This window comes from Entelurus aequoreus, linkage group LG08, assembly GCF_033978785.1.
Source record: "Entelurus aequoreus isolate RoL-2023_Sb linkage group LG08, RoL_Eaeq_v1.1, whole genome shotgun sequence".
In the NCBI taxonomy this organism is placed as follows: Eukaryota; Metazoa; Chordata; class Actinopteri; order Syngnathiformes; family Syngnathidae; genus Entelurus; species Entelurus aequoreus.
Window position 1 is genome coordinate 74,185,369 of NC_084738.1, and position 26,500 is coordinate 74,211,868.

The window sequence follows — 26,500 nt, forward strand, 5'->3', positions numbered from 1 at the left end:
ATGTAACACTTTGCACTCGCGGTTCAGACCCTACACTTTATCTTCATCTCTCCTTTTCCGGCCCCTTATCACTTTGTCTGCTGCTGTTTATAAAAATAGCAGCCGCTGACATCACCTTCAGATAAAAGTAACTTGGGGGGAAAATGTCCCCGGCGGAACAGCGCCCCCACCTGGCAACGCTGTTAAACCGCTCCTGCCACCCTTGACCCACTGACCAATCACAACAAAGTGGTCAGGAGAAGAATCTACATTTACCCAGTACACAATCTTCAGATTTATGTTGTATTTTTATCAAGGAAGCGACTACTTTCTCACTTCCCATACCATATTGGAACCTCGGGTGTTGGTGGATGCCGATACCTTTGATGCACACTTGTATTCTTTGGTAGTGTGGAATGTTCCGAAAAGGTTTGATCGAGTGAAAATGTGTCAGACAGAGAACATTAAAAAAAAAAACACTAACCTATTTATTAACTGGTACACATATTCCACACTATAAATAATAATAAAAAAAACACCACAGTGCCATTGGTGATCAGTCTGTTGTTCATTTCTTAAAATGAGGGTGCAAAAATAAGGAGTATGTTTCATAAAGTGGAAGAAAATAGTGCAAAGTGTGAAAATGTAAACGTAGAAACCTGAGAAGAACTATTTATTGCAGGTTTAGTGCTGTGTAACATCAATCTTTTATTTAACTATGGAAAATATTTTTTTGTTACACAGTAATTGTTTAAATTAGGGATGTCCGATAATATCGGCCGATAAATGCGTTAAAATGTAATATCGGAAATGATCGGTATCGTTTTTTTTATTACCTGTATCATTTTTATTTTTTTATTTTTTATTAAATCAACATAAAAAACACAAGATACACTTACAATTAGTGCACCAACCCAAAAAACCTCCCTCCCCCCATTTATTTCTGTTATCAATATTCTGCTTCCTACATTATATATCAATATATATCAATACAGTCTGCAAGGGATACAGTCCGTAAGCACACATGATTGTGCGTGCTGCTGCTCCACTAATAGTACTAACCTTTAACACTTCATTTTACTCATTTTCATTCATTACTAGTTTCTATGTAACTGTTTTTATATTGTTTTACTTTCTTTTTTATTCAAGAAAATGTTTTTAATTTAGTTATCTTATTTTATTTTATTTTTTTTAAAAAGTACCTTATCTTCACCATACCTGGTTGTCCAAATTAGGCATAATAATGTGTTAATTCCACGACTGTATATATCGGTTGATATCGGTATCGGTTGATATCGGTATCGGTAATTAAAGAGTTGGACAATATCGGATATCGGCAAAAAGCCATTATCGGACATCCCTAGTTTAAATATTATTATTATATTGATCAATATCGATAACTATTGACATTTTATATGACCTATGGCAGGGGTGTCCAAAGTGTGGCCCCGGGGGCCATTTGCGGCCCGCGGCACATCATTCTAAAAATACTAAAACTTTTTTTTTTTTTAAACATTAAAACGTGGAATAAAAGAGAAAATAGGTCAAATGCAACAAGAGAAAAAAAGTTGCATTATTGACTCGAATAACACGATTTTTTTTAAACAAGTTTTCAAAAAATTGTCAAAATCAAATTTGCTACGAATTATTGACTGACTTAAGGACAAAAAGGACACAAATACAACAAACAAACAAAAAACATGGAAAATATGGAAATTATTTTAAAAAATACATACAAATGACATACTAATTATACTAATTATTATATTGATTGTTATTATAAATATACTAAAACTAATTGCACTATATATCAGGGGTCACCAACGTGGTGCCCGCGGGCACCAGGTAGCCCGTAAGGACCAGATGAGTAGCCTGTTCTAAAAATAGCTCAAATAGCAGCACTTACCAGTTAGCTGCCTCTAGTTTTTAAATTGTATTTATTTACTAGCAAGCTGGTCTCGACATTTTTAATTCTAAGAGAGACAAAACTCAAATAGAATTTGAAAATCCAAGAAAATATTTTAAAGACTTGGTCTTCACTTGTTTAAATAAATTCATGAATTTTTTTACTTAGCTTCTTATAACGTTCAGAAAGACAATTTTAGAGAAAAAAATACAACCTTAAAAATGATTTTAGGATTTTTAAACACATATACCTTTTTACCTTTTAAATTCCTTCCTCTTCTTTCCTGACAATTTAAATCAATGTTCAAGTAAAAAAAAATGTTTTTATTGTAAAGAATAATAAATACATTTTAATTTAATTCTTCATTTTAGCTTCTGTTTTTTCAACGAAGAATATTTGTGAAATATTTCTTCAAACTTATTATGATTCAAATTCCAAAAAAATGATTCTGGCAAATCTAGAAAATCTGTAGAATCAAATTTAAATCTTATTTCAAAGTCTTTTGAATTTCTTTTGAATTTTTTGTTCTGGAAAATCTAGAAGAAATAATGATTTGTCTCTGTTAGAAATATAGCTTGGTCCATCCATCCATTTTCTACCGCTTATTCCCTTTGGGGTGTCGGGGGCGCTGGAGCCTATCTCAGCTACAATCGGGCGGAAGGCGGGGTACACCCTGGACAAGTCGCCACCTCATGGCTTGGTCCAATTTGTTGTATATTCTAACAAAGTGTAGATTGGATTTTAACCTAATTAAAACATGTCATCAAAATTCTAAAATTAATCTTAATCAGGAAAAATTACTAATGATGTTCCATAAATCCTTTTTTTAATTTTTTCAGAAAGATTCGAATTAGCTAGTTTTTTTTCTTATTTTTTTCGGTTGAATTTTGAATTTTAAAGAGTCGAAATTGAAGATAAACTATGTTTCAAAATTTAATAGTAATTTTTTTTTCGTGTTTTCTCCTCTTTTAAACCATTCAATTAAGTGTAAATATCATTAATTATTAATAATAACATAGAGTTAAAGGTAAATTGAGCAAATTGGCTATTTCTGGCAATTTATTGAAGTGTGTAGGTTGGTGACCTGCTAGATATTATCCAAAGCTAATATAGGGATTTAAGTGTTGAATGTAAAAAAAAAAAAAAAGCATGACCATTTGACGAGTGGGGCACTTTTGGATCCCCAAAAATGTTAGTGGAATTAAAAAACAACTGTCTTTGCTAAAAAAAATAAAAAAATAAATTCAAATCAATTTTGCTATGAATTATTGACCTATTTAGGGATTAAATTACTTCACATCAAATATTCCACTTTGAAAATGTTATTGGGGGAAAATATTGTATATTTTGTATTTTTGCCCCCCCCAAAAATTGGGTGAGTTATTTTTAACCTTTTTCAAGACTGAAATCCTTCTGGGTCCCTATGACCTAACTTGTGCGAGCCCAAAAGGTTAAAAAAAAAAAAAAGTGTATATTTTATTGGTTTTGAAAATGAAGAAAAAAATATCAAAATGGCCCCCGCGTGCTTTGATTTTTCAGTATGCGGCCCTCAGGGGAAAAAGTTTGGACACCCCTGACCTATGAAAAATAAGGAGCAGGAGAATAATATATTTTATTTCAAAGATAACCTTCCTGTGATTATAACGCCCTCAGCTATCAAGGCAGAAAGGAAATGTCAACACAAACAATGTCAATACATTTAAAAATCACATTGAACACTTAACTATAATCTCTTAAAAAGAAGGCGCAAAAATAAGGAATATGTTTCATAAAGTGTAAGAAAATAGTGCAAAGTGTGAAAATGTAAACATAGAAACCTGAGAAGAACTATTTGCTGCAGGTTTAGTGCTGTGTAACATCATTTTTTTATTTAACTATGGAAAATATTTTTTTGTTACACAGTAATTGTTTAAATATTATTATTATATTGATCAATATCGATAACTATTGACATTTTATATGACCTATGGCAGGGGTGTCCAAAGTGTGGCCCCGAGGGCCATTTGCGGCCCGCAGCTCATTGTTTTACCGGCCCGTGGCACATCATTCTAAAAATACTAAAACATTTTTTTTTTTTAAACATTAAAACGTGGAATAAAAGAGAAAATAGGTCAAATGCAACAAGAGAAAAAAAGTTGCATTGTTGACTCGAATAACACGATTTTTAAAAATAAGTTTTCAAAAAATAGTCAAAATCAAATTTGTTACGAATTATTGACTGATTTAAGGACAAAAAGGACACAAATACAACAAACAAACAAAAAACATGGAAAATATGATAATTATTTTAAAAAATACATACAAATGATATACTAATTATTATATTGATGACCGGTCAATGCTTGAAAATTTGTCCCACGGACCGGGGGGGGGGGGGGGGGGGGGGGGTAGTAAAAAAAAAAAAAAATTTTTTTTTTTTTTTGTCATAAACAAATACAATCATGTGTGCTTACGGACTGTATCCCTGCAGACTGTATTGATTTATATTGATATATAATGTATATATTGTGTTTTTTATGTTGATTTAATTTAAAAAAAAAAAAAAAAAAAAAATTTTTTTTTTTAAACTTCTTGTGTGGCCGCGGCCCGGTACCAATCGGTCCACGGACCGGTACCGGGCCGTGGCCCGGTGGTTGGGGACCACTGCTATATATTATCTGAAGCTAATATAGGGATATAAGTGTTGAATGTAAAAAAAAAAAAAAAAAAGCATGACCATTTTACGAGTGGGGCACTTTTGTATCCCCAAAAATGTTAGTGGAATTAAAAAACAACTGTCTTTGCTAAAAAAAAAAAAAGAAAACAAAATAATAAATTCAAATCAATTTTGCTATGAATTATTGACCTATTTAGGGATTAAATTACTTCACATCAAATATTCCACTTTGAAAATGTTATTGGGGAAAAATATTGTATATTTTGTATTTTTGCCCCCCCAAAAAAATTGGGTGAGTTATTTTTTAACCTTTTTCAAGACTGAAATCCTTCTGGGTCCCTATGACCTAACTTGTGCGAGCCCAAAAGGTTAAAAAAAAAGAAAAAAAAAGTGTATATTTTATTGGTTTTGAAAATGAAGAAAAAAATATCAAAATGGCCCCCGCGTGCTTTGATTTTTCAGTACGCGGCCCTCAGAGGAAAAAGTTTGGACATCCCTGACCTATGAAAAATAAGGAGCAGGAGAATAATATATTTTTATTTCAAAGATAACCTTCCTGTGATTATAACGCCCTCAGCTATCAAGGCAGGAAGGAAATGTCAACACAAACATGGAAAACACTCAAAAAATGTCAACAAAATAGTCAAATCACATCAAACACTTAACTATAAGCTCTTAAAATGAAGGAATATGTAAGAAATGCTTCATAAAGTGTAAGAAAATAGTGTGAAAATGTAAACATGTAGAAACCTGAGAAGCACCATTTTCTGCAGGCTGTGCTCTAAAGGGTGAGCGCGGTCTTGCATCATTTACAGTGAATTTTCCAGGTTTGGCTGGTTTACTGGAAGTAATGATGGTCGTCACGCTGGCGTTACGAGACACGCTGCAGGGTTTCTGCTGAGGAGGCTTTCATGAGTGCAGACAGTCTGCAATCAGCTCACGCTGTCCCTCTCTGTGTCGGCACAAATGTGTGTGTGTGTGTATCGTCCTCCAGTCTGTGGCGTTGGATGAGTTTCATAAAGTCAAGAGTGGGGAAAACGTTTGACGATTATCTCTGTGGCGGATACTTTGTTCGTTTTTGGTTCCCCAGGCCGACGGAGGCGGCTAGCAGCTAACTGTTTGTGTTCATACACAGTGTGGAGCCGCTCCCCTAAGTTAATAATCTTGCACACACACAAAAAAAATTGATCGCGATCCGAATTAATCACGATTTCAAATTCAGTGTTTCCCACACATTCATTTATTTGTGGCGGCCCGCCACGAAAGAATTACGTCCGCCACAAATAAATTTAATTTTTTTTTTAATTTTATTTATTTTTTTGTCCTTTCCAGCTTCTCAGGCAAATCATATAGTTGATGTAGATGCCCATATAGGCTGTTCAGGTTTACTTTACAAAAGAGAAGTGTAGGATACTTCTCTTGTTGCCTTATTTGCCTCTGTTTCACTTTATGTTGCTGGTAAATAATATGGTTGTAGTAGTAGGCTAAAGTTAAATTATTTACTATGCACTAATTAAAAGGGCAGAGCTTTAAGAGACATTTTAGCTTTTATATTTTATAAGATATATTTTTTGTAAGAACCACAATGAATAAATATATTTCAGTGAATAACTTATTGTTCAAATCTGTATATAAATATGTACATAATTATATTGTAAAATGGATGGATGGACGTTTAAAACAAAACTGTTATTATTAATTAGTAAGCCTTTTAAGAGAAAATCATATCATTGTAGTAAATTATGCAAATTACTCGATGATGTCATGGTGACCACGCCCATAGCCACGCCCCCACTACCACAGGTGTCTTGGCAGTTTATGGGTAAAAACACTGAACAACATGCTTTTTAACAACATTTAATCAATGTTGGGTTCTGACGTTGATTTGACCATTGAATTTTGGTCATTTTCCCAACCAATATTCTACAACATAAATACAAGGTTGAAACAACATGCTTTTTGACAAAGTTTAATCAATGTTGGGTTCTGACGTTGATTTGACCATTGAATTTTGGGGCTTTTTCCTACCAATATTCTACAACTTTGAAACAACATGCTTTTTGATGACGTTTATTCAATGTTAGTTTGTGACATTGATACGACCATTGAAATTTGGTCATTTTTCCAACCAATATTCTACAACACAGATACAACGTTGAAACAACATTCTTTTTGACAACGTTTAATCAATGTTTGGTTCTGACGTTGGTTTGACCATTGAATTTTGGTCATTTTCCCAACCAATATTCTACAACACAAATAATATTGAAACAACATGCTTTTTGACAACGTTTATTCAATGTTGGGTTCTGATGTTTGACTATTGAATTTTGGTCATTTTCTCAACCAATATTCTACAACACAAATACAACGTTGAAACAACATGCTTTTTGACAACGTTTAATCAATGTCGGTTTGTGACATTGATATGACCATTAATATTTGGTCATTTTTCCAACCAATATTCTACAACTCAAACATAGCGTTGAAACAACATGCTTTTTGACGACGTTTAATCAACGTCGGGTTCTGACGTTGATTTGATCATTGAATTTTGGTCATTTTCCCAACTAATATTCGACAACACAAATAATATTGAAACATGTTTTTTAACAACGTTTATTTAATGTTGGGTTCTGATGTTTGACTATTGAATTTTAGTCATTTTCTCAACCAATATCCTACAACACAAATACAACGTTGAAACAACATGCTTTTTGACGACGTTTAATCAATGTCAGTTTGTGATGGTAATTTGACCATTGAATTTTGGTAATTCTACCAACCAATATTCTACAACACAAATACGACGTTGAAACAACATGCTTTTTGACAACGTTTAATCAATGTTGGGTTCTGACGTTGATTTGACCATTGAATTTTGGTCATTTTCCCAACCAATATTCTACAACACAAATACGACATTGAAACAACATGCTTTTTGACAACGTTTAATCAATGTCGGTTTCTGACGTTGATTTGACCATTGAATTTTGGTCATTTTCTCAACCAATATTCTACAACTCAAAAATAACGTAGAAACAACATGCTTTTTGACGACGTTTAATCAATGTCGGTTTCTGACGTTGATTTAACTATTGAATTTTGGTCATTTTCTCAACCAATTTTCCACAACACAAATACAACGTTGAAACAACATGCTTTTTGACGACATTTAATCAATGTCGGTTTCTGACATTGATATGACCATTAATATTTGGTCATTTTTCCAACCAATATGCTACAACTCAAACATAACATTGAAACAACATGCTTTTTGACAACATTTAATCAACATTGGGTTCTGACGTTGATTTGACCATTGAATTTTGGTCATTTTCCCAACCAATATCCTACAACACAAATACAACATTGAAACAACATGCTTTTTGACGACATTTAATCAATGTCGGTTTCTGACGTTGATTTGACCTTTGAAATGTGGTCATTTTCCCAACTAATATTCTACAACACAAATACAACGTTGAAACAACATGCTTTTTGACGACGTTTAATCAATGTTGGGTTCTGACGTTGATTTAACCATTGAATTTTGGTCATTTTCCCAACCAATATTCGACAACACAAACACAACACTGAAACATGCTTTTTGACGACGTTTAATCAACGTCACTCTTCAAAGGAGACGCACGTGTAATCAACATCGTACCTGCTGGGTGACGTATGCTAAGCTAGCTCTGTGTTACAGCTGACAAAGCTAACCGGCGGTAAAATCATCCGTCCCGCCGCCGCCTCCCCCCGTGATATAAAAACCAGGACGACGTCACTGGGCCGGTTAGCGTCTCTGGCTGGCGTTTGTAGGACATCCCAGGCGGCGCAGGGAGCAGTGGAGGAAGGGAAGGAGTTTCCTGGCCATCTGTTGGCTCCTCTGACCTAGTATCTGTCACAACTGGACCAGCGCCCTTCTCTGGCACACATACCCCCCCCCCTCCCTCCCCCGGCGCCCGCCTCGCCACCACCAGCAGCAGCAGCAGCACCAACTAATCCCTCTGTGCGTCCTCCAAAGACAACAACAACATGTCTGCCGGCTGAGAGTGAAAGTGCCACATTGCACCGTTCACTCTTTGTGCCGTCAATCATCCCCTCGCCTCCACGCTGAAACCTCAAGGCGCCAACTGCGTCTTCCTTATCCTTTTTTCTCCCCCGAAGTCCAGGACTGTTGTTGTGTCACGCCGCGCGGGAATGCAGAAACATTCATTGTGTGTCTTTGTGTAATCCACATGCCGCTAATCCCGCTAAGTACAAAGGTAACCCAAATCAAACGCAGCACGACCTCGGTCTGTCCAACCGTGAATCATTTCTACAACTCTTCATTTTTTTGTGATAGAGTGATTGGAGCACATACTTGTTGGTGAATGAATTTATTATGGGTAAATGTGAGCAAAAGTCAAAAGTATACATACAGTTTACCTGCAAGAAGGCGCTTTTGGTAGCCATCCACAAGCTTCTGCTTGAGTTTTTGACCACAACATTGGTGCAGTTCAGCTAAATGTGTTGCTTTTCTGACATGGACTTGTTTCTTCAGCATTGTCCACACGTTTAAGTCAGGACTTTAGAGAAGGTCATTCTAAAACCTTCATTCTAGCCTGATTTAGCCATTCCTTTACCACGTTTGGGGTCATTGTGGTCACCTGCTTGACTGTAGCTTGCGTTCTGATCAGCAGGGGCTCGTATGCAGGAATTAGCATCACAGATAGATGGTCTGAGGAGAGCCGAGGTGGGGGGGCGGGGTGCAGCTTTAAACGCGTGCTTAATATTGCTGTACACCATGTCCAGCATGCTTCCACCCCTGGTTGCGAAATTCACATATTGATGGAAATGGGGGAACACAGTTTTCATGTTAGCTTGATTAAAGTCCCCTGCCACTAATGCAACACCATTTAGCATCACAGATAGATGGTCTGAGGAGAGCCGAGGTGGGGGGTGGGGTGCAGCTTTAAACGCGTGCTTAATATTGCTGTACACCATGTCCAGCATCCTTCCACCCCTGGTTGCGAAATTCACATATTGATGGAAATGGGGGAACACAGTTTTCATGTTAGCTTGATTAAAGTCCCCTGCCACTAATGCAACACCATTTCGTTCTTATCTGTACTGTAAAGTTCAAATTTGGAATGACAATAAAAAGGAAGTGAGGGAAGAGTGGATGGTGAGATCTACGTTCCCATCCTCACCTATGGTCATGAGCTTTGGGTTATGACCGAAAGGACAAGATCACGGGTACAAGCGGCCCAAATGAGTTTTCTCCGCCGGGTGGCGGGTCTCTCCCTTAGAGATAGGGTGAGAAGCTCTGCCATCCGGGGGGAGCTCAAAGTAAAGCCGCTGCTCCTCCACATGGAGAGGAGCCAGTTGAGGTGGTTCGGGCATCTGGTCAGGATGCCACCCGAACGCCTCCCTAGGGAGGTGTTTAGGGCACGTCCGACCGGTAGGAGGCCACGGGGAAGACCCAGGACACGTTGGGAAGACTATGTCTCCCGGCTGGCCTGGGAACGCCTCGGGATCCCCCGGGGAGAGCTGGACGAAGTGGCTGGGGAGAGGGAAGTCTGGGTTTCCCTGCTTAGGCTGCTGCCCCCGCGACCCGACCTCAGATAAGCGGAAGAAGATGGATGGATGGATGAATAAAAAGGAAGTCTAAGTCTAATTGTCCTGTTGGAAGACCCAACTGCGCCCAAGACCCTGATGATTCTAGCTTGTCCTGAAGAATTTGGAGGTAATCCTCCTTTTTCATTGTCCCGTTTAAAGCAGAGCCCAGAGCATAATACTACCACCACCATGCTTGACGGTAGGCCTGGTGTTCCTGGGGATTAAAGGCCTCACCTTTTCTCCTCCAAACATATTGCTGGGTATTGTGGTCAAACCGCTCCATTTTTGTTTCATCTGACATCACATGGACAAAGATAAGACCTCCTGGAGGAAAGTACTGTGGACGATGACCCCAAACACACCTCAAAAGTGGTAAAGGAATGGCTAAATCAGGCTAGAATGAAAAAGGAGGTTTACCTCCAAATTCTTCAGGACAAGCTCAAATCATCAGCCCGGAGGTTGGGTCTTGGGCGCAGTCGGGTGTTCCAGCGGGACAATGACCCCCAAACACACCTCAAAAGTGGTAAAGGAATGGCTAAATCAGGCTAGAAATGAAGGTTTTAGAATGGCCTCCCCAAAGTCCCTGACTTAAAGGTGTGGACAATGCTGAAGAAACAAGTCCATGTTCAATCAGAAGAAGCTTTTCTAACCTGTTTAAAAAATAAAAAAATATTAATATTTATTATTTATAGCAAATATTACAACACCCAAAATCTGTGAAGTTGGCACATAATGTAAATGGTAAATAAACAATCCGGATGGTTCTTTTCCTCTTTGGTCCGGAGGACATGACGTCCACATTTTCCGAAAAACAATTTGAAATGTGGACTCGTCAGACCACAGAACACTTTTCCACTTTGTATCAGTCCATTTTAGATGAGCTCGGGCCCAGCGAAGCCGGTGGCATTTCTGGGTGTTGTTGATAAATGGCTTTGGCTTTGCATAGTAGAGTTTTAACTCGCACGTACAGATGTAGCGACCGACTGTAGTCACTGACAGTGGTTTTCTGAAGTGTTCCTGAGCCTGTGTGGTGATATCCTTTACACACCGATGTGGCTTTTTGACGCAGTACCGCCTGAGGGATCCAAGGTGCGTGATATCATGGCTTACGTGCAGTGATTTCTCCAGATTCTCGGAACCTTTTGGTGATATTACGGAGCGTAGATGGTGAAATCCCTAAATTCCTTGCAATAGCTTGGTTGATAAATGTTGTTCTTAAACAATTTGCTCACGCATTTGTTGACAAAGTGGTGACCCTCGACCCCGTCCTTGTTTGTGAACGACCGAGCATTTCACGGAAGCTGCTTTTATACCTAATCATGGCACCCACCCGTTCCCAATTAGCCTGCTCACCTGTGGGATGTTCCAAACAAGTCCTCAACTTTCTCAGTCTTTTTTTGCCACTTGTGCCAGCTTTTTTTGAAACATGTTGCATCACACCCCCTGCTATAGCAATAAAGTCCAAGTTAGACTTGCAACACCGATCCTGCTGCTGTATCGTTTTATTCTCTGGCAGACCGGGTGTGTACGAGGTGTGTCAGGAAGCAGCGTTACCATGCATACCGCCACCTACTGATTTGGATGATACCACACATTTGGGTATGGATCCGATACCAAGTAGTTACAGGATCATACATTGGTCATATTCAAAGTCCTCATGTGTCCAGGGACGTATTTATTGACTTCATAAACATAATATGCATTTTTTTTTAACTCAAAAATATTTTATGATGCTAAAAAATATCGATGTAATCATGTACTTGGTATCATCACAGTGGATGTCAGGTGTAGATCCACCCACGGCGTTTGTTTACATTGTGACGCCGGTGAGCTATTGTATCCTCCTACGGTGTGTAGTGAAGCATGTTTAGCTATTCCTCGTCCTCCGGTGATAACGCTACTTGTACGTAACTTACTTTATTTGTCGCCATGGAGACCACAGGGTGTTTCAGTGTTATAACTTCAACTTTATCTTGACTTTTTTTTACACCAAAATGCGTCCATTCTCCCTTTTCTGTCTACACACTGTGTCTGCTTGTAAGTACTCTGTGTGTGCGCGCTGCCGAACATGCTCCTCTGCTCGTAAAACCACAACACCCCCAGTCCAGGGACGTATTGCCCGAGTTTATAAACATAATATGATTTTTTTTTTTTAAAAAGGAAAAAAGTATCGATGTAATCATTAGTAGTATCGACCAGATACGCTCCTGTACTTGGTATCATCACAGTGGATGTCAGGTGTAGATCCACCCACGGCGTTTGTTGACATTGTGACGCCGGTGAGCTATTGTATCCTCCTACGGTGTGTAGCGAAGCATGTTTAGCTATTCCTCGTCCTCCGGTGATAACGCTACTTGTACGTAACTTACTTTATTTGTCGCCATGGAGACCACAGGGTGTTTCAGTGTTATAACTTCACCTTTATCTTGACTTTTTCTTACACCAAAATGCGTCCATTCTCCCTTTTCTGTCTACACACCGTGTCTGCTTGTAAGTACTCTGTGTGTGCGCGCTGCCGAACATGCTCCTCTGCTGGTAAAACCACAACAGCCCCAGTCCAGGGACGTATTACCCGAGTTTATAAACATAATATGATTTTTTTTTTTTAAAAAGGAAAAAAGTATCGATGTAATCATTAGTAGTATCGACTAGATACACTCCTGTACTTGGTATCATCACAGTGGATGTCAGGTGTAGATCCACCCATGGCGTTTGTTTACATTGTGACGCCGGTGAGCTATTGTATCCTCCTACGGTGTGTAGTTAAGCATGTTTAGCTATTCCTCGTCCTCCGGTGATAATGCTACTTGTACGTAACTTACTTTATTTGTCGCCATGGAGACCACAGGGTGTTTCAGTGTTATAACTTCACCTTTATCTTGACTTTTTACACCAAAATGCATCCATTCTCCTTTTTCTGTCTACACACCGTGTCTGCTTGTAAGTACTCTGTGTGTGCGCGCTGCCGAACATGCTCCTCTGCTGGTAAAACCACAACACCCCCAGTCCAGGGACGTATTACCCGAGTTTATAAACATAATATGATTTTTTTTTTTTTTTAAAAGGAAAAAAGTATCGATGTAATCATTAGTAGTATCGACCAGATACGCTCCTGTACTTGGTATCATCACAGTGGATGTCAGGTGTAGATCCACCCATGGCGTTTGTTTACATTGTGACGCCGGCGAGCTATTGTATCCTCCTACGGTGTGTAGTGAAGCATGTTTAGCTATTCCTCGTCCTCCGGTGATAACGCTACTTGTACGTGACTTACTTTATTTGTCGCCATGGAGACCACAGGGTGTTTCAGTGTTATAACTTCAACTTTATCTTGACTTTTTTTTACAATGTGACCACGTGACGACGACGCTCAGTCATGCCCGTTAAAGAAATAAATAAAACCGGTACTTTTTAAAGGCGGTATTGCACCGAATATGATTCATTTGTATCGCGGTACTATACTAGTACTGGTATACTGAGAAACACAAGGATGGCATCGAACAGGGAACCGACATGCGCCTAAAACACGCCTTTCTCATCGGTTCCTCATGAATGGAACGTCATTCGGGGGCCGAGCAGGAACCTTTCAGAGGCTTTTCTTGGCTTGAGAGCTTTAAGGAAGAGCGTTCAGTCATGCATACAAATACAATAATACTGTAAATCTCCCAAGGGGGGGGGCTAAGGGGAGGGGGGGCGCGTTTCCAAAGCGCCGTCAGAACTGCCGAGCGGGTGGCGTTGCCATGGAGAAGAGGACGGGGGCTGGGAGACGAGCGTGTCGCAGATGGGGGCGGAACTCACAACCCGAGCGAGGGACGCGCTAACAACAAAGTCAGCAGGAAAAAAAAGTGAGAAAACATTTTGTCCGGTCAGTCCTGGAGAAGATGCTTGGACCGCTATAGCGTGTGTGTGTGTGTGTGTGCTTGTAGTTCTAGCCTTCTTGAGACGTGAAGAAGGAAAAGTATCTTCCACATGAGGAGGTGTGAACAAGTGATGACATAAATCAATAACATTGCATCTAATAGACAATGTCTCATTTGTGGTGACATCTATCAAAATGAGGGTGGTCCCAAAAAGGAGGGATTTTTCACACTGACTGTGTGTCGCTTTTAAAAGTGCTCCCCCTCTGGTCAACATATGAAATAACAAGTGTGTGTGAGACATTAAAATGCGCCCCCTTTGGACAAAATTAATACTAATAAATAAAAATAAATAAATATGTATATAGAGACATACTGTAATAACTTGGAGTAAATAATGAAGATTAAAACCCACTTACAAAAAATAAAATAAAATTATTTTTGTCACAGTGTCGACTTTTTTTTTTTTATATAAAATTGGGAACAATTTCTCATATTTTTTCTGTTTCTTTAATATTGCAATATTTTGTTGTAAAATGATTACTTTTTTGTTGTAAAATGATTACTTTTTCATGCAAAATGGTGACATCCGTCCTATAAAATTCTGCCAATTTTTTGGTTGTTCTTGTAAAATTTTTGGAGTAAAATTAGGACTTTTGTCGTCATTTTGCCAAGTAAAATTCAGATAATTATTGTAACATTGCTAAAATTGTTAGGTTTTCTTAAAGAATTGTGACTTTCGTCGGGCACAATGACGACTCTTTTCATAAAATTGACAACATTTTAAGCTTTTTCTTGTAAAATTGCGACTGCTATTGAGTAAAATTCCAACTTTTATCATAATATTGCACAAATGTTCAGTTTTTCTTGTAAAATGTTGACTGTTATTGAGTAAAATTGCAACTTTTAACATAATATTGCACAAATGTTCAGTTTTTCTCGCAAAATTTTGACTTGCGTTGAGTAAAATGACGACTTTTATTATAATACTGCCAAAATTCTCAGTTTTTTCTTGTGAAATTGTGAGCTTTTTCATGTAAGATTCCAACTCATTTTTCACAACAAGTTTTTTTATATTTGCATAGTATGTATATATTATTAATGTTGTAAATACACATCTTTATATATCTAGAAAGGCTGGTCCTAAAGAGGGAGGCATTTTTCTCAGCTCTCAAGAAGGTAAGAAATACAAGAATGTGTGTGTGTGTGTGTGTGTGTGTGTGTGTGTGTGTGTGTGTGTGTGTGTGTGTGTGTGTGTGTGTGTGTGTGTGTGTGTGTGTGTGTGTGTGTGTGTGTGCAGCTGCAGCCCCCCATTAGCATGCTGATGGTGATTATGTAAACCACCGCGCTGTGGAGCAGAATGAAGGCGTTGAAACTCGGTGTGTGTCGTGCACAACATTGTGTTCACGTCTAAAGTGCACAACATTGTGTTCACGTCTAAAGTGCACAACATTGTGTTCACGTCTAAAGTGCACAACGGTGTTCACCGTCATTCCGTGACAGTCACGTGACAGTCATGTGACAGTCATGTGACTGGGTCATGTACTTACCTCCTGGCACACAGGTGTCAAAGTCAAGGCCAAATGTGGCGCGCGATAGGCAGAAATAATATGCGTTAATAAAATGCTTCATCTTTTCTTTTTAAATATATTTGTTTTTTCCATATACAGTAAGACACTAAAACATACAAAAACTAACAAAAAACCCATTAAAAATACAATATTTTACAGTAAAAAAACAACAACTGGCAGCTCTGTTGCTAAATGTTAGTGCTAAAAACTGTGGTGATGTTGTTTCTCCATTCCATTCTATTTAGTCCATTAGTTTATGTGCTGTAAAAACTACACAGATTTTACTGTCAAAAAATGTATTATATATATATATAAATATATATTGTCATTGTTACAATCATCAATGTGGCCTATCTTGTCATCAATGTGGTCCTTCACGCCATTAAAGTGGTCCATAACATCATCAATGTGGTCCTCAACATCGATTAATGTGGTCTGTCACATCAATTAATGTGGTCTGTCTCGTCATTAACGTGGTCCGTCACTTCAATTATCGTGGCCTGTCTCGTCGTTAACGTGGTCCGTCACATCAATTAATGTGGCCTGTCTCGTCGTTAATGTGGTCCGTCACATCAATTAATGTGGCCTGTCTCGTCATCAATGTGGTCCGTCACATCAAGTGGCCCGCCACGTCAATTAAAGTGGCCTGTCACATCAAGTGGCCCGCCACATCAATAAATGTGGCCCGTCACATCAATTAATGTGGCCTGTTTTGTCATTAACATGGTCCGCCACATCAATTAATGTGGCCTGTCTCGTCGTTAATGTGGTCCGTCACATCAATTAATGTGGCCTGTCTCGTCATCAATGTGGTCCGTCACATCAAGTGGCCCGCCACGTCAATTAAATTGGCCTGTCACATCAAGTGGCCCGCCACATCAATTAACGTGGCCTGTTTCGTCGTTAACGTGGTCCGTCACATCAATTAATGTGGCCTGTCTCGTCGTTAATGTGGTCCGCCACATCAATTAATGTGGCCTGTCTCCTCATCAATGTGGTCCGTCACGTCATCAAGTGGCCCGCCACATCAATTAATGTGGCCTGTCACATCAAGTGGCCCGCCACATCAATAAATGTGGCCCGTCACATCAATTAATGTGGCCTGTCTCTTCATTAACGTGGTCCGTCACGTCATTTACGTGGTCTGTTTTGTCATTAACGTGGTCCGTCACATCATCAAGTGGCCCGCCACATCAATTAAAGTGGCCTGTCACGTCATTAATGTGGTCTGTTTTGTCATTAATGTGGTCCGTCACGTCATCAAGTGGCCCGCCACGTCAATTAAAGTGGCCTGTCACGTCATTAATGTGGTCTGTTTTGTCTTTAACGTGGTCCGTCACATCAATTAATGTGGCCCGTCACATCAATTAATGTGGCCTGTCTCTTCATTAATGTGGCCCGTCACATCAATGAATGTGGCCTGTCTCTTCATTAATGTGGTCCGTCACATCAAATAACGTGGCCTGTCTCTTCATTAACGTAGTCCGTCACATCAATTATTGTGGCCTGTCTCTTCATTAACTTGGTCCATCACGTCATTAACGTGGTCCGTCACATCAATTAAGGTAGCCTGTCACATCAATAATGTGGCCTGTTTTGTCATTAACATGGTCTGCCACATCAATTAATGTGGCCTGTCTCGTCATCAAGTGGCCCGCCACGTCAATTAATTTGGCCTGTCACATCAAGTGGCCGGTCACATCAATTAATGTGGCCTGTCTCGTCATCAAGTGGCCCGCCACGTCAATTAATTTGGCCTGTCACATCAAGTGGCCCGTCACATCAATTAATGTGGCCTGTCTCTTCATTAACGTGGTCCGTCACGTCATTAACGTGGTCTGTTTTGTCATTAACGTGGTCCGTCACATCATCAAGTGGCCCGCCACGTCAATTAAAGTGGCCTGCCACGTCAATTAAAGTGGCCTGCCACGTCAATTAAAGTGGCCTATCACGTCATTAATGTGGTCTGTTTTGTCATTAATGTGGTCCGTCACGTCATCAGGTGGCCCACCCCATCAATTAAATTGGCCTGTCTCGTCTTTAACGTGGTCCGTCACATCAATGAATGTGGCATGTCTCTTCATTAACGTGGTCTGTCACGTCATTAATTTGGCCCGCCACATCAATTAAAGTGGCCTGTTTTGTCATTAACATGGTCTGTCACGTGAATAACTTGGCCCGCCACATCAATTAAAGCGGCCCTCTAAGAGTTTTACCGCGATGTGGCCCAACTAGTTATGTGTGTGGTGTCCGCTGGCAGGTGTTCGCCACCTACCCCAACGAGGACTACGACCGGCGCAATGAGGACGTGGACCCCATGGCGGCGTCGGCGGAGTACGAGCTGGAGAAGAGGGTGGAGAGGCTGGACCTGTTCCCTGTGGAGCTGGAGAAAGGTGCGTACTTTGTGGAGGCGGCCCCAGCCACTTTGTCTTCACCTTTGTTGCTCCCCGTCCCCCGTCCTCTCCCTCAGACCAGGACGGCCTGGGCATCAGCATCATCGGCATGGGCGCCGGGGCCGACATGGGCCTGGAGAAGCTGGGCATCTTCGTCAAGACCGTCACCGACGGCGGGGCGGCGCAGCGTGACGGCAGGTGTGGTCATGGTCACAAGTATTGGGTCACCGAGGCGTCGCTTCTCCGTACTTTGGTCCAAACTTCTCCCCCCCTTCCGGCAGGATCCAAGTGAACGACCTCATCGTGGAGGTGGACGGCACCAGTTTGGTGGGAGTCACGCAGACGTTTGCCGCCACGGTGCTGAGGAACACGTCAGGAACCGTCAAGTAAGACCAAGAAGGGTTTATTAGCGACGTGCTAAAGGCTAATTTGCCGCCACGGTGCTGAGGAACACGTCAGGAACCGTCAAGTAAGACCAAGAAGGGTTTATTAGCGACGTGCTAAAGGCTAGTTTGCCGCCACGGTGCTGAGGAACACGTCAGGAACCGTCAAGTAAGACCAAGAAGGGTTTATTAGCGACGTGCTAAAGGCTAGTTTGCCGCCACGGTGCTGAGGAACACGTCAGGAACCGTCAAGTAAGACCAAGAAGGGTTTATTAGCGACGTGCTAAAGGCTAGTTTGCCGCCACGGTGCTGAGGAACACGTCAGGAACCGTCAAGTAAGACCAAGAAGGGTTTATTAGCGACGTGCTAAAGGCTAGCTGAGCAAAGTACATCAACACAAAGATACCTGAAACACATAAAAAAAAAAGCCTGATTAAATATGCGAATAAACGCATGATGCTACAAAAAATTAGTTTTATGGGGTTTAAAAAGACTTAAGCTAGCATTGATGCTAAGAATTGTAATACATTCCTGCCAATCAAGGGTTTTCAGGGCTGTAAATACAGTAAGAGTTGACTAATATTTGTGATTGTCAACTGTTGTTGTGTTTAAAAGTTGCTAACAAGCTACTTCCTACTGTTAGCGCTACTAGCGAGCAATTGGCCTGACATTTCCGCTTTTGAACTTTCAGTGCAATTATAGTGAGACGGGACTTTCGCGAACGAGTCGAGTCTTTATAACGGCTCTTCTAAGTCAACGATGTGAACAGATTCACAGTTGCGAGTCAGTCGTTCGGTAGCAGTTTTCATGAAGATGTAATGTCGGCAATCGTGTAAAAAAGACTTAGCAGCATTTGGATAAATTTTTTATTTAGTTTTTAACACATACATATATTTTTTTCAATTATTATTTTTTAATCTGATTTATTTTAATTTTATTTATTTTTATTTGGATTCACTTTTTTTAATTAAAAAAAAACAAAAAAAAAAGAGTACATATACAGGTATATACATAATATAGAAATATCTGTATTTTTACATTATTAATATTTTTTAATTGTGTTTCGTTTTTCTTTAATTTATTTATATTTGAATTCAGTTTTTAGAGTCAAAAGAAACATATCAGCATTTGGATTAACTTTTTTACAATTTAAAAAATAGATATTTAAATTTTGACATAAAATATGGAAATTGATATATATTTTTAATATTTATATTTGAATTCAGTTTTTAGAGTCAAAAGAAACATATCAGCATTTGGATTAACTTTTTTAAAATTTAAAAAATAGATATTTTAATTTTGACATAAAATATAGAAATTTATATATTTTTTTAATATTTGTAATTGGATTTATTTTTTATTTAATTTATTAATTTATATTTGGATTAATTTTAAAAAAAAATATATATATATACAGTATATATATATATTCATTATTATATATTTTTTTATCGTAATTTATTTTTTCTTTACTTTAATTTTAAATCACTTTTCAAAGTAAAAAGAAACTTGGCAGCATTTGGATTCACTTTTTTAATTAAAAAATTTTTTTAAATTTTTTTTTACTTAAAATATAGAAATGTATAAATTTTTAAATTATATTTTTTCTTGTATACATTTTATTGTATTCATTTATTTTTATTAGGGTTCACTCTTAATTAAGACAATATACTGTATATACAGTGTGTGTATATATATATATATATATATATATAAATCTAATAAAAAAAATTTTTTCTATATTTTATATTTTAAAATATATATATTTGTTTTACATATAGAATTTTTTTATTTTTTTTTAACATTATTTTTTCATTGTATTTATTTATTTTTTGTATTCACTTTTCAGGTTCATATTTAAAGGGTAATAGTTCAAGTGTACACACACCAGGTAGTATAACTTTGTACTCATATTTTAGTAGCTTCTCATTTCTATTGTAGTTGTACTTATACTTGTTAAATCCATTAATACACGCATATTTCTTAATAAGTTTTTTAAACACATTAGCATGCTAACACATCCTTGATAATAGTTATAGGAATATTTTCCACCTTTGTTATTATTAATGGAGTCATCAAGTACCGGCCTGCTGGGAGCGTTTAAGTAGAAGGTTAACTTTCAGTTTCGGTCCCTGTCAGGTCGGCTCAACCTGTGTGGACAAAAGCATGAGAGACGGGCGACCAATTTTAGCGACTTTTCGTTAGCTCGGGTTATTTCTATTATTTTTACTTTGGACTGTGTCAGTTTTAGTCCCCTCCTCATTTTAGGAGCTGGGTGGACTGCTAATAAAAGCATGACTGGCAAACAGGATTTTACTCACTTTGTTTACCACAAATTGCTATGACGTGCTTCTTTTTTTTTTTTTTTTGTACATTTAGGTCAGTCTGTGGTCTCAAACTACTTTTTTTGTTCTGGACTCATCCTGAACCAGCGCCAAAGAATACAGTCACTAGAGCAGAGGTGTCAACGTGGTTCTCACTGAGGGCCACACCGCACTTGTGTTTGGCCCCCAGAGGGCCGTTTCTAACAGTAAATACTCTTATTACAATATTTTTTAAGGCATTTTATTAGATGTTTTTTTTCAAACTAAAATGTAAAAAAAATATGGTAAGTTGCAATAATTTCCTCTCAAAATGTAGTGCATATTACTGTAAATGTAGTGCGTATTACTATAAATGTAGTGTATATTACTGTAAATGTAGTGCGTATTAATGTAAATGTAGTGTGTATTACTGTAAATGTAGTGCGTATTACTGTAAACGTAGTGCGTATTACTGTAAATGTAGTGTATATTACTGTAAATGTAGTGTGTATTACTGTAAATGTAGTGTATATTACTGTAAATGTAGTGTATATTACTGTAAACGTGTATATTACTGTAAATGTAGTGTGTATTACTGTGAATGTAGTGTGTATTACTGTAAATGTAGTGCATATTACTGTAAATGTAGTGTGTATTACTGTAAATGTAGTGCGTATTACTGTAAATGTAGTGCATATTACTGTAAATGTAGTGTATATTACTGTAAATATAGTGCGTATTACTGAAAATGTAGTGTATATTACTGTAAATGTAGTGTATATTACTGTAAATGTAGTGTATATTAGTGTATATTACTGTAAATGTAGTGTATATTACTGTAAATGTAGTGTGTATTACTGTAAATGTAGTGCGTATTACTGTAAATATAGTGCCTATTACTGAAAATATAGTGCCTATTACTGAAAATGTAGTGTATATTACTGTAAATGTAGTGTATATTACTGTAAATGTAGTGTGTATTACTGTAAATGTAGAGCGTATTACTGTAAATGTAGTGTATATTACTGTAAATGTAGTGTATACTACTGTAAATGTAGTGCGTATTACTGTAAATGTAGTGCACATTACTGTAAATGTAGTGTATATTACTGTAAACGTAGTGCGTATTACTGTAAATGTAGTGTATATTACTGTAAATGTAGTGTATATTACTATAAATGTAGTGTGTATTACTGTAAATGTAGTGTGTATTACTGTAAATGTAGTGTATACTACTGTAAATGTAGTGTGTATTACTGTAAATGTAGTGCACATTACTGTAAATGTAGTGTATATTACTGTAAATGTAGTGTATATTACTGTAAATGTAGTGTGTATTACTGTAAATGTAGTGCGTATTACTGTAAATGTAGTGTGTATTACTGTAAATGTAGTGTATACTACTGTAAATGTAGTGTATATTACTGTAAATGTAGTGCGTATTACTGTAAATGTAGTGCATATTACTGTAAATGTAGTGCGTATTACTGTAAATGTAGTGTATATTACTGTAAATGTAGTGCATATTACTATAAATGTAGTGTATATTACTGTAAATGTAGTGTATATTACTGTAAATGTAGTGCGTATTACTGCAAACGTAGTGTGCATTACTGTAAATGTAGTGCATATTACTGTAAATGTAGTGTGTATTACTGTAAACGTAGTGTGTATTACTGTAAATGTAGTGTATATTACTGTAAATGTAGTGCGTATTACTGTAAATGTAGTGTGTATTACTGCAAATGTAGTGTGTATTACTGTAAATGTAGTGTGTATTACTGTACATGTAGTGTATATTACTGTAAATGTAGTGTATATTACTGTACATGTAGTGTATATTACTGTAAATGTAGTGTATATTACTGTAAATGTAGTGTGCATTACTGTAAATGTAGTGTATATTACTGTAAACGTAGTGTGTATTACTGTAAATGTAGTGTATATTACTGTAAATGTAGTGCATATTACTGTAAAAGTAATGCATATTACTGTAAATGTAGTGCGTATTACTGTAAATGTAGTGTATATTACTGTACATGTAGTGTGTATTACTGTAAATGTAGTGCATATTACTGCAAATGGAAAACAGTACTGCTATTTTTATCGTTAAAAAAATGTCTTTTTACTGTCAAATTTACATTTTATTTTTTTTACTGTAAATTAAATACAACTGCAATTTTAGAATAGAATAGAAAGTACTTTATTGATCCCTGGGGGAAATTCTGCACCACAGTTCGCTCACAATAGACAATAATAATATAATATATATATATATGTTATATATATAATATAATAATATAAATTTATTGTACATATTTTACAGTATATTTTTATTTATATTATTATATTTATTTATTCATATTTTACAGTAAAATTAGTTAGTCAAAGATCCTCTATACGACAGGATATATTTGCTGTTTTTAAGGACCTATAGCAAAAATGTTAGTCAAAGATCCTCTATTTGACATGATCCCTTTTATCCGACTTGTAAGCTGCCAGTTGACAATATCCGAGCCGTGTATCTCAGCCTGAGTTGGTGTTTTTTTACTCCACATTGCAGTAATGTAATGCAGTCTGCTGAAAACGACGGAAAGCGCCACCCTACATAGCAAGAAGTGTTGGGCCACGAGTTTGACACCTGTGCTCTACAGAAACATAGCCGTGGTCCTTGAACGCATCACGCCATGTCAGATTCAGCTCTTTTAGATGTTCCTGTTCTTCTTCTTCCCTGGCGTCCTCATTGATAATTGAGTGCGGCAGACAGGCGGCCATAGATGGACGCATGCAATATGGATGACCGCCATGAAGAAGCACTTTGTGCTAAACAAACAGGAAGTGCGTTAGCGTGCATTTCATTAAGGCGGCCATTGAGAGGTCGTCTGCGCTTTAATTAAACTTTTACTCGGCGGTGATCGGAATGAGAAGATTTATTTACAAACCCCAAAAGCAGTGAAGTTGTCACGTTGTGTAAAAGCTAAATAAAAAGAGAATACAACAAATCCTTTCCAACTTCTATTCAATTGAATAGACTGCAAAGACAAGATACTTATTTCTTTTTTTTTTTTGTGCAAATAATCATGAACTTAGAATTGAATGGCAGCAACACATTGCAAAAAAAAAGGCATTTCATCGTCTCGCTGAAATAAGCAGGGGCGTCCACAATAACGTCGCTCGGATGGCAACATATGTTGCTCCAAAAGCTGTATGTACCTTTCAGCATTAATGGCGCCTTCACAGATGTGTAAGTTACCCATGTCTTGGCCACTAATACACCCCCATACCATCACACATGCTGCCTTTTACACTTTCACCCTAGAACAATCCGGATGGTTCTTTTCCTCTTTGGTCCGGACACGACGTCCACAGTTTCCAAAAACAATTTGAAATGTGGACTCGTTAGACCACAGAACACTTTTCAGTCCATCTTAGATGAGCTCGGGCCCTAGCGAAGCCGGCGGCGTTTCTGGGTGTTGTTGATAAATGGCCGTGGTTTTGCATAGTAGAGTTTTAACTTGCACTTTCAGATGTAGCGACCGACTGTAGTTACCGACAGTGGTTTTCTGAAGGGTTCCTGAGCCAATGCGGTGATATCCTTTACACACCGATGTGGCTTTTTGATGCAGCGCCGCCTGAGGGATCCAAGGTGTGTAATATCATGGCTTACGTGTATGTACCTTCACAGATGTGTAAGTTACCCATGTCTTGGCCACTAATACACCCCCATACCATCACACATGCTGCCTTTTACACTTTCACCCTAGAACAATCCGGATGGTTCTTTTCCTCTTTGGTCCTGAGGACACGACGTCCACAGTTTCCAAAAACAATTTGAAATGTGGACTCGTCAGACCACAGAACACTTTTCAGTCCATCTTAGATGAGCTCGGGCCCTAGCGAAGCCGGCGGCGTTTCTGGGTGTTGTTGATAAATGGCCGTGGTTTTGCACAGTAGAGTTTTAACTTGCACTTTCAGATGTGGCGACCGACTGTAGTTACCGACAGTGGTTTTCTGAAGGGTTCCTGAGCCCATGCGGTGATATCCTTTACACACCGATGTGGCTTTTTGATGCAGCGCCGCCTGAGGGATCCAAGGTGTGTAATATCATGGCTTACGTGTATGTACCTTCACAGATGTGTAAGTTACCCATGTCTTGGCCACTAATACACCCCCATACCATCACACATGCTGCCTTTTACACTTTGCACCCTAGAACAATCCGGATGGTTCTTTTCCTCTTTGGTCCACAGTTTCCAAAAACAATTTGAAATGTGGACTCGTCAGACCAGGGAACACTTTCCCACTTTGCATCAGTCCATTTTAAAATGAGCTCGGGCCCCAGCAAAGCCGGCGGCGTTTCTGGGTGTTGTTGATAAATGGCCGTGGTTTTGCACAGTAGAGTTTTAACTTGCACTTTCAGATGTAGCGACCGACTGTAGTTACCGACAGTGGTTTTCTGACGCGTTCCTGAGCCCACGCGGTGATATCCTTTACACACCGATGTGGCTTTTTGATGCAGATCCAAGGTGCGTAATATCATGGCTTACGTGTATGTACCTTCACAGATGTGTAAGTTACCCATGTCTTGGCCACTAATACACCCCCATACCATCACACATGCTGCCTTTTACACTTTCACCCTAGAACAATCCGGGTGTTTTTTTTTCCTCTTTGGTCCACAGTTTCCAAAAACGATTCGAAATGTGGACTCGTCAGACCAGGGAACACTTTCCCACTTTGCATCAGTCCATTTTAAAATGAGTTCGGGCCCACAGCGAAGCCGGCGGCGTTTCTGGGTGTTGTTGATAAATGGCCGTGGTTTTGCACAGTAGAGTTTTAACTTGCACGTACAGATGTAGCGACCGACTGTAGTTACCGACAGTGGTTTTCTGACGTGTTCCTGAGCCAATGCGGTGATATCCTTTACACACCGATGTGGCTTTTTGATGCAGCGCCGCCTGAGGTCTCCAAGGTGCGTAATATCATGGCTTACGTGTATGTACCTTCACAGATGTGTAAGTTACCCATGTCTTGGCCACTAATACACCCCCATACCATCACACATGCTGCCTTTTACACTTTCACCCTAGAACAGTCCGGGTGTTTTTTTTCCCTCTTTGGTCCACAGTTTCCAAAAACGATTTGAAATGTGGACTCGTCAGACCAGGGAACACTTTCCCACTTTGCATCAGTCCATTTTAAAATGAGTTCGGGCCCACAGCGAAGCCGGCGGCGTTTCTGGGTGTTGTTGATAAATGGCCGTGGTTTTGCACAGTAGAGTTTTAACTTGCACTTTCAGATGTAGCGACTGACTGTAGTTACAGACAGTGGTTTTCTGAAGGGTTCCTGAGCCAATGCGGTGATATCCTTTACACACCGATGTGGCTTTTTGATGCAGCGCCGCCTGAGGGGATCCAAGGTGCGTAATATCATGGCTTACGTGTATGTACCTTCACAGATGTGTAAGTTACCCATGTCTTGGCCACTAATACACCCCCATACCATCACACATGCTGCCTTTTACACTTTCACCCTAGAACAATCCGGATGGTTCTTTTCCTCTTTGGTCCGGAGGACACGACGTCCACAGTTTCCAAAAACAATTTGAAATGTGGACTCGTCAGACCACAGAACACTTTTCAGTCCATCTTAGATGAGCTCGGGCCCCAGCGAAGCCGGCGGCGTTTCTGGGTGTTGTTGATAAATGGCCGTGGTTTTGCACAGTAGAGTTTTAACTTGCACGTACAGATGTAGCGACCGACTGTAGTTACCGACAGTGGTTTTCTGACGTGTTCCTGAGCCCATGCGGTGATATCCTTTACACACCGATGTGGCTTTTTGATGCATA

At 38.7% G+C, this 26,500-nt stretch overlaps 1 protein-coding gene across 1 annotated transcript in view; it reads left to right on the forward strand.

Annotated features, from left to right (window-relative positions):
• The window catches only part of LOC133656446 (neurabin-2-like), a 52,358-nt gene that overhangs the window by 13,202 nt on the left and 12,656 nt on the right, over positions 1–26,500 (forward strand). Inside the window, exons 3-5 of the mRNA XM_062057525.1 lie at positions 17,834–17,966; positions 18,044–18,164; positions 18,248–18,352. Coding sequence (XP_061913509.1) covers positions 17,834–17,966; positions 18,044–18,164; positions 18,248–18,352 — 359 coding nt within the window. The remainder of the gene's footprint in view (positions 1–17,833; positions 17,967–18,043; positions 18,165–18,247; positions 18,353–26,500) is intronic.